The 9405-nt window shown below is 42.9% G+C and overlaps 1 protein-coding gene across 4 annotated transcripts in view; it reads right to left on the minus strand.

Annotated features, from left to right (window-relative positions):
• Positions 1-323: 323 nt before the first annotated feature.
• The window catches only part of cdk18 (cyclin dependent kinase 18), a 133155-nt gene continuing 124073 nt past the window's right edge, over positions 324-9405 (minus strand). For all 4 annotated transcript variants that reach the window (XM_070549082.1, XM_070549081.1, XM_070549080.1 and 1 more), the window contains one exon: positions 324-8081. In XM_070549082.1, the coding sequence (XP_070405183.1) occupies positions 8047-8081 (35 nt within the window). In that variant the 3' untranslated portion in view covers positions 324-8046. The remainder of the gene's footprint in view (positions 8082-9405) is intronic.

The raw sequence follows: 9405 nt of genomic DNA on the forward strand, positions 1-9405 counted from the left end.
CTACAGCCACTAATGCAAGTATTATTTTATTGTAAGTACAGTTTTACATTTATGACCCCAACAAAAATATAAGAAGAATTCTCACATCACAGAGGCAACCTGGGAATATTTTGAGATTTCTGTACAAAAGCGTATATTTTTAATGAATTTTTAACTTTTTACCAGTTTTTCTGTATATTTGGACAACAACGTAATTAATTTTTGTTAGAAAGCTTTTTAGGTATACAGTAAATATAAGCCATTTATAACATCCCACATGTACCTATGGTGATCTGAGATTTTTCTCCTAATTTTAGAAAGTAGCACTATTTTTTTATGAATATTTTTATTTTTGTTGTGACCTTTATAGTTATATTTCCCAATTTTTCTTCAAAAAAGCTTTGAGTCTACTGATTTAAAAACAACATCATATTATTCCGCATGTTAACACTGCCATGTGAGAATATTTTGGTAATTTTAGGATGATTTATGTATTTTTCATGATTTTTTAAAACATTTGTTCAGTAAGTCACAAAATGAAACTCATAGTTTTTGTTGAAAATCTTTTAAATCTAAAGACATTATCAAGTGTTTATGTTATTGGTAATATTCTGTTGATGTATAGATCATTGTTTGATAACCTCACTCATTAAATCTTCACGTTCTTTAATAAGGAAACAGTGGAATTCCATTGTAATCACGATTGAGGAGTCAGCCATGCCTCTGAAAGATATGTGTATAGGCTTTGCAGGTTTAATGACGTATCCTGAGTGTTACTTTCATTGCGCCGGTTGAAGTGAGCTGACGAACGCCGGCGGGAGAACGTGTTTTTGGGGCGGGACCGCGTGAGGACTGGCGAAGTGGAGGGCGGGGCCGGGTAGGCGACTGGCGCTGGGGGCTTGGAACCCGTTGATAACTGCTTGCAGTTCTAGTTTTAGTTTGTGTTTTCTGTTCTAAGTGCAATGCTGTAGTGATTATCTTTAGTTTGTTATGTGTGAAATATTTTAGCTATTTAGAATATTTATTATCTATTATGTTCATATATTTTTAATATTTAGTTATTGTTTGTTTTTGTATATTTGATTCTATATATTTTGATACAGTATATAATGTATATTACTTTACATTCTGACAACTTCATAGTAATTAATGTAAATATGTGCAACTTAGAAAAATGAATGTTCAATAGTCGTTCTAATAAAACATGACTGATTGTAGAAAACATGCGTGTGTTCGTGCAGGTGGGGTGGTGTGGTGGTGGTGTGGTGGTGGGGGTGGGGTGGGGGTGGGGGCTCAAAGGGGCCTCGCCCGGGGAGTAATTCCATGTAGAACCGCCACTGCGTCAATGAACAAACCTGTCAGCATTGTGAGGTTTTCCTCAATAATCGGCCTCTATGAGCTCCGCTCGTCTCCTCCTCTCCTCCACCGGGACCCTCCCGACGGGAGGTGGTTTTACAACTCCATAAATGCTGCAGCTTTCAGTAGAAAAACACCCAAAAGTGTTGCTCAACCTGAAGTTTCACATCTCCACTATCTTCTGGTGGAAAGCAATAACTTCACAAGGGATCATATGTACAGCCGTGGTTTGTTAAACTCAGCAATGATGCTTGTTGCAATTTAGTGACTTTGGCGCCTAACTTCATATTTTGTTGCACAACCTTCTGAGGCAATTACTGCAATCAAATGATTCCTGTAACTGTCAGTGAGACGTCTGCACCTCTCAGCAGGTATTTTGGCCCAGTCCTCATGAGCGAACTGCTAAATTGTCTCAGGCTTGAAGTGAGCCTTTTCCAGACGACATGTTTCAGCTCGTCCTGAAGATGCTCAGTAGGATTGAGGTCAGGACTCATTGAAGGCCACTTTAGAATAGTCCAATGTTTATCTCTTGGCCCTTCTTGGGTGTTTTAGCTGTGTTTTGGGTCACCGTCCTGTTGCAAGACCCATGGCCTGCAACCGAGACCGAGCTTTCTGGCACTGACACAGAGTCCCTTGATATTCCTGAGATTTCATTGTACCCTGCACAGATTAGAGACTCCCTGTGCCAGATGCAGCAAAGCAGCCCCAGAGCATAACAGAACCTGCACCATGGCTCACAGCAGGGACGGTGTGTTATACTACGCATTGACCACCGTCATCTTAAAATTAGCATCATAACTCTGCCTTGAAGAAGAAAATATCATTTCTCTCAAGATAAAAATCACGAGGCCTTCACAAAACAAAAAATGTTAAATAAAAAAAAAGAATTTAGAAAATGATTAAAAACATGTCGAAAGTGAGCAAACAATAGACAGTTGTGATAAAAAAAATTGTAAAGAAAGCGAGACAATGAAACGGAAAGAGGGAAATGAGTGGATCCTGAGGAAGGTGGAATCCTTATACAGGAACCTTTTTACTGAGCGGCTCGATGACCTGACCTGTACTGGAATGTTCACCGTGTGAAGATCCTTGAGATGACTCTGGTCGGATTTGGTGCTTTATAAATAAACAGAATTTACTTTAATTAAATTTTTGGCCAGGCCTATTCCACGAGTTTATTTTTTATATAAATGAAATGAAGCATGGTTGAAAAGAAACGTCTGACATTAGTTGGGTAAATTTCATATAATTTTTAAATTATTATTAGTTTTGTCAGATTCAAGTTAATTTTGTGACCACTGTGGGTTTCTCTTTTATTGGCCGAATGGTACCAACAATGCTGTCCTCATCTGTAGATAAAAGTGATTTAAAGTGACTTTTTATTCATAAACACATAATTCACTTATTTCAAATATTATTTTAGGGACTTTAGAAAGAGCAATTGGACTGTAGCAGTAAACAAGGGCTTAAAGTTAAACTCCTGCTGTACCTGGTAGGGAGGACAGGATGGGAAGGGAGCAGGCTTCAGAGGACACTTTTGGTTTGTGCAAATACCAGACACCGATAATTAGTTACAACCACAAAGCAAATGTCTCCCGACACACTGGCTACACTATAGATCAAATATAGATTCTTCACAAGCCAAAATATCATGCACAGTTTACAACGGCAACTTCAATTTACTTGAATGAAAGTCAGCCGTTAACACTGTACGGGGAAAAGACACACCAGTTCAGTCGCAAGGCAAGTTTCTTCACGGTTCAGTGGAGCTTCAAGTTCACAAGGGAGTCTGCTGCCAGCCAAAGCCCAACCTTAGCTCTGTGCCAGTAGAGCTACCCTAAAAGAGAGCTGTGATGCTACCAGTTTGCTCTTGTATGTACAACATGATCACACACCAATGGCTGCCATACCAGGGATAGCCTTAATAATATGTAACATCTAAAACAAATGAATGTATATTAAATAGAGTTTTCATCATCTGTGGTAAATGTCTGTATGTTACATCTGGGTTTGCTTTAAACGGTAAATGGCCTGTATTTTATATAGCACCTTCTAGAGTCCTGGGACCCCCAAGGTGCTTTACAACACAATCAGTCGTTCACACACACATTCACACCCTGGTGGTGGTAGGGCCTGAGGCGCACTGACAGAGGCAAGTCTGCCGTAGACAGGCACCACTGGCCCCTCCGACCGCCACCAGCAGGCAAGTTGGGTTCAGCGTCTTGCCAAAGGACTTGTGCTTGTGTGATGCTTGTCTTTTTCGGACTTTGACGAAAAATACAGTCACATGGCTGACATCGTTCTTTGCTACTTTGCTAGCACACACTGTTCTGATCACGTGGACTTTGCATGCAGGATCTGGGCGCTGATGGATAGAACTGCTGGAATGGAATTTAAAGCGTAACACACTGCTAATATCGGAGATTTTTGATGCGGTCCGATTTAATCCGATAGTGTTTTTGGGCCGATATCAATATCGGAACAGGGCATTCCTAGCTTTAAAAATATTGTGGAGATTTAAAAAAAATAATGAAGTGGTTCTCTCACATTTGTTTAAAAACCTCCGCCAATGACACGGCTCAGTCTGAAACCAACCATTTGTTGTTGGTCTCACCGAACCTCCGCACTTCCCTTGGTCCTCCACTCATTACACACTCACGTATTTAGCAACAGAACACCACTGGTGTGAGACGTTCTCCGCTCAATTATATCAGAGAAGGAGAAACAGCCTGTTGCTACCACTTCAACTTTAGGTCAAACTACCCGAGTCCCAAAAAGAAAAACACCATTTGAAGTCACGGACAACAAAAGATGCTGGGACCTAGAAAACGGTGACTGGTGTTTAACACTATCTTGTTTACAGTGGTTACTGTGGTTCCAGTATCAAGGGGTGTGGCCTTTACATGGTAGGGAGCCTAAGTCACGCCCATCTACTTCCAGACCATGGGTTCCCGGAAGAACAAAAAAAATGAAAGCAAGTCAACGAGGCTAAAAAGGCTAGTTTCTAATTCCACTTGTTTTGTGCCACGGATTTCACATATGACGTCCGTGATTTTTAAAGATGCATTTTGATATTAAAAACGTGCTTATTTTTGAATGGGGGGGAAATGCTTTTCTAGGTTTGTGTGAAAATAAGTCCAGGACAACAAATGCGCATCACGAAAGTGACGTCATCAAACCAGACATGGAAACAAAACAGAGGGAAAATGGCTTTAAGTTCAACGAACTTCAAATGCTTCCTTCAGGAGGAAAGAACCACCATAAATCTGGTCATGTGGTAAGTAGCAGCTACTCAAGGGGGAGGAGACTTTGTGATGATGTCATTCAAATTCTATTCAATTCAGAAACACTTTATTAATCCCAGAGGGAAATTCAATTGTTTCAGTACAGACAATTCCAAGATCAGACATACATACATAGACACATGACAAGAATTGGTGACTGTGGTCATTCGCAACACGAGTCACGCCACCGTTATAGATCAAGAGGGTTTATATGAGGGTAGAGTCAGGGGGAGGGAAAAAAGGCACTTCAGAGTTACCCCCGACAGAGAGGATGGCTTTGCTATGCAAAAAAACACCTCAGACAGAGATGCACACAGACTTCAGACGATACACAACATAAGTGTCCACTAGGTGGGGATGGAAGGTTCTGGGACTCTCCTCACTTCAGAGTGCACAGCCGCAGAGCAGCGCTCACCACCTCCGTTTGGACAGGGGAGCGAGATTATTGGGTTAGAGAGCACAGTGACTCCTAGAGACGGTTCCACGGCCTTCACCGGTCACAGTCCCGCCCGGGCTGGGATAGGGAGAAAGAGTTTCCATAGCGACAGCAGCATTCCACATTTCTTCTGAGGGGAGTTTACACTTCAGCCTCACAGGCTCAAGGGCACCAGATTCAGATAACAGGAATTGTTTTGGGTACAGACAGAGATACTTTCCTCTCTGCCTTAGAGCTCTGTTGGTCTTCAACCCCTCTAGATCCAATAATGGCGTAATTAATCTATCCCAATCCGTGCTGATTTGTCAACCCTCTCCTTGGTCGAATCAACCTTCTGTGCCAGAGCCTGAATCTCAGCCAAAGTTCCAAGCTTACGACTCATCTCGACAATTATGCGAGTTTACATCCCGATGCAATCCATCCCTGAGCTCCGGGATTAAGCCAATATTCCTCGAAAGCTCGTTAATTTTCCGGTAAAACCATGAATATCCAGACATCTTCAGAATCCTCTACTGACAGTTGAGACAGGCAGATCAGGTTCCACTGTTTCCAGGAGTCCATGATGTACCCAGCTGGCTCTGTCCCAGAGGGGTATCCGGGAGCCCCATCTCCCGATCTCATCGTTGAAAAGATATTGTCAATCGCGTTGAAAGACCACCTGACCAGATCCATGTTTAATAATTTCCATTTTCCATAAAAAATGCAGAGAAGCGCCGTGCACAGGCAGACAGGACACAAGAGCCTTGGGAAGAGCAGGGAGGGAGAGGAGAAAAAAGCGTCTGTACTCAAGAGCCAGGAGCAGTTCAGCATATATGCAACGTGCAGATGTCTTGTTTGTAGTCATGCTAATTACAAATGTTTACAAGCTGATAAATCTCAAAGTACACGTCTGGCGTGGTCCAAACACCCAACATTACTTTTCATTTAAATAGCAGTACAACATATGTGCGATCCAGGGCGTGAGGCAAAGCGGGTTAGAAAATAATGTTTTCAGCTCCATTGAATTACATTCATTATTTCAGTCTTCTGGGGACCCATGAGCCGATTGGAAGGGGGGGATTCTTAGGCTCCCTATCGGTGACGGGAGGGGTGAAAGGTCCATCGCTGCGTTTGTGTTTAAAAACTAGCTTGTTTAGCAGATTTGCTGTTGCAGCTTCTCTTGTTTTAGTTTAGATGACTTTAAACGAATTTCTTTACTCGTTTTCTGTTGTGACAACAAACAGCAATAACAGAATAAAAGTGGTCCCTCTCGTAGAGAAGCGTGATGATTCTCTGTGACTGTTTTTCTCATCTGGACCCTGACATCAGAACCACTACAGTTCAGTGTAAACACATTTAACGCCTTACCTCCAATGCACTGTTTAGAGTTTAATCCAGTCGAAGCTGGAAGTTGGGTTTTTAAGTGGTAAATGGCCTTTATTTGTATAGCACCTTATAGAGTCCTGGAACCCCCCAAGGCGCTTCACAATACAATCAGTCATTCACACACACATTCACACACTGATGGTGATGAGCTACATTGTAGCCACAGCTGCCCTGGGGCGCTCTGAGAGAGGTGAGGCCTCCGAGCACCACCAGCAGGCCAGGTGAGTTAAGTGTCTTGCCCAAGGACACAACAGCAGCATTCTCTAGTGGGAGCCGGGATGAACCTGCAACCTTATAGTTACTGGACAACCAGGTCTACCTCCTTTTAAAATAACCTCTGATAAAGCCTGAACGTACCACCCCACACCCCACCTTAGTGTGGCAAAGCAGGGATGACTACTGGCCACTGATTGCCTCGTGAGCAAAAACACTTTTGTGTTGAGAGCAATCAAAAAAAATCTACTGTGTGCAAATACCTAATGAGCAACATGTGCTGTTTAACTGTTTGTGCAAATGTTTTATTTTCTTTCATAATGTGTGTGTGTGTGTGTGTGTGTGTGTGTGTGTGTGTGTGTGTGTGTGTGTGTGTGTGTGTGTGTGTGTGTGTGTGTCGTGGAGGATGGCTGCTTATACTGAGCCAGGATTCTCTGGAGGTTTCTTCCTGTTAAAAGGGAGTTTTCCTCTCCACTGTCGCTGCATGCTTGCTTAGTATGAGGATTGCTGTAAAGACTCTGACACTAGTCAGTGACTCGATGCAACCTGCTGGGTTCCTTAGAAGGTAGCTAGTATCAGCTGGAATGTTTAATTCGAGATCCTGCTTCTGGATTTTGGGCCTTACATGGACGAGCACCATCATGCACTGGTGAACTTCTCAGCCCTACACCCCAGTTGGCACTTTATGAATAAACTGAATAGAATTATTCCTCTGTAGATTTTTGTAAGGAAGTCCTAAAACCAATAACTCTGGCTCAGGTGGACACGGACGAGTGTTCAGCGTGATGATGTCAGGTGAGCTAGTTTCAGGCTGTCGGGTCATTCTGGATTTAGGTTGAATTTCTGGGCCTGTTGAGCGCTCCACTGCTATGAGCCAGCATAATTCAGCAGGCTACAGCTTTCCTTACAGCAACAACGGTCTGATGGGTCAATTATCTTCAAAATAAGATGAAGGTTCTTGTGATTTCTCTCCAGAGAACTGACAGGTTTGACAAACTTGTTCTCCCTGGCTGATTCTTATCCAGATGTTACCAAAACCCCTCTCCTCACTTCCATCAGACAGTGTTGTTTTTCTCCTTGTTTGGTCTTTTTTGTCCATGACATCTAAGACACGCCCACTTTAGATGGACACGGTGCATGGGTCCTGCAGAGAGCACGGCTGATGTGGTCACCAATGTCCATGACCCTAATAGATGACAAGTGCCTACGGACACACACAAGTATGAACAAATGTGTGTGTGTGTGCGTGTGCGTGTGCGTGTGCGTGTGTGTGTGCGCGTGTGTGTGTGTGTGTGTGCGTGTGCGTGTGTGTGTGTGTGTGCGTGCGTGTGTGTGCGTGTGTGTGTGTGTGTGTGTGTGTGTGTTGTAGACAGGAAAGGCAGCTTCTCCTGTGCTTCGTCCTCTCTGGCGGCTCTAGAAGATGCTTTGTCTTCGATTCTTGCCTCGACCTGAAAGTGACAAACTACAGTTGGTGCTTGTAGTTGTGCAGTGCTAGGGTTGGGTGGAAACATGACAACATGTGTGTTTAACCCCATCATGAGTGATTAGGTGAAGATCTGTTGTTTAGTATGCAGCATGCACTTCCTGTAAACGCTTCTGCTGCCTCACCTACAGCCTAACACAGGAAAGGTTCTACATGAAGTGCTGACTGTTACACATTTATCCACACACACCTGTCTTCTTAGCAGTAACTCATAACGTTAGCAGTGCAAACACACTGATTACACAGAAAGCAGCCTCTGTGACATCAGAGCGCTGCATATCCCACCCACCAGCTGACGCCTAAACAAATAGTCAGAAATGATTTTATGTCACTGAAGATAAAACAGTTTAGGGGATTTGATTTGGTCGGGATCAAAACTAAATGTGGCGTATTTGAGTCGATCAGCTGTTAAATGTCAGACGATCGGAGAACCACTTAGCCAGTGTCCACTTAACCTGGATCATACACATACTGTGTATGTACTGGATCATACACATACTGTGTATGTACTGGATCGTACACATACTGTGTATGTACTGGATCATACACATACTGTGTATGTACTGGATCATACACATACTGTGTATCGTAATCATTTAAAGGCTTACATTTTAAGCCCAATTGATTCAACAAGCCTCTACTTTTAGCTCCACTCCAGATTAACATTTGTATTTTCACCCACAGATTGGGTGTTCTTGTGATGCATTGTGGGTAGGATTGAACATCAACACATCGATGTTGCTGTAGAGTTGAAACCCTTTGTTCCAGTTCACTTATTGTTTAAATCTCTTAGTTCTGTCAGTGTTAGCCCCAACACAACTTTACTGGCCATTATCTAAACGTGGAAGGTTGTAAGATGTTGTAGAAACCATTCAAGTGCACTAGATGTAGTGAGATTACCACCACAGGAGATACCTGGGTTTAATGTGGGAAGGCTTTACCCGCATAAATGAAGACCGCCCAAGCCTTTCACTTGTTCAACACCCTTCTGTTTGATGTGAGCGAAAGCAGCGATGAAGTTGTTTTTAGCATCCCTATTACAGCTCATCTAACTAGAAGGTCAGGGGGAAAGTACAGGAAGAACTTCCTGGAGTTTGCTGTGTGAGCGCAACCGGTTTATTTTCATTCCTGTTCACATCCTCTGAGGCTTGGGTAATTTCATTAGTGAACAAACAGCACACTGGCTAATTAGTACAATTCATCTGTAAACACATCACCATCGCATGTAGTGGCCAGGAACTAAACAAAGCAGGACCGTTCCATTAAAAGATCAGATGAAGTTCCCCGTG

This window comes from Nothobranchius furzeri, chromosome 3, assembly GCF_043380555.1.
Source record: "Nothobranchius furzeri strain GRZ-AD chromosome 3, NfurGRZ-RIMD1, whole genome shotgun sequence".
NCBI classification, from domain to species: Eukaryota; Metazoa; Chordata; class Actinopteri; order Cyprinodontiformes; family Nothobranchiidae; genus Nothobranchius; species Nothobranchius furzeri.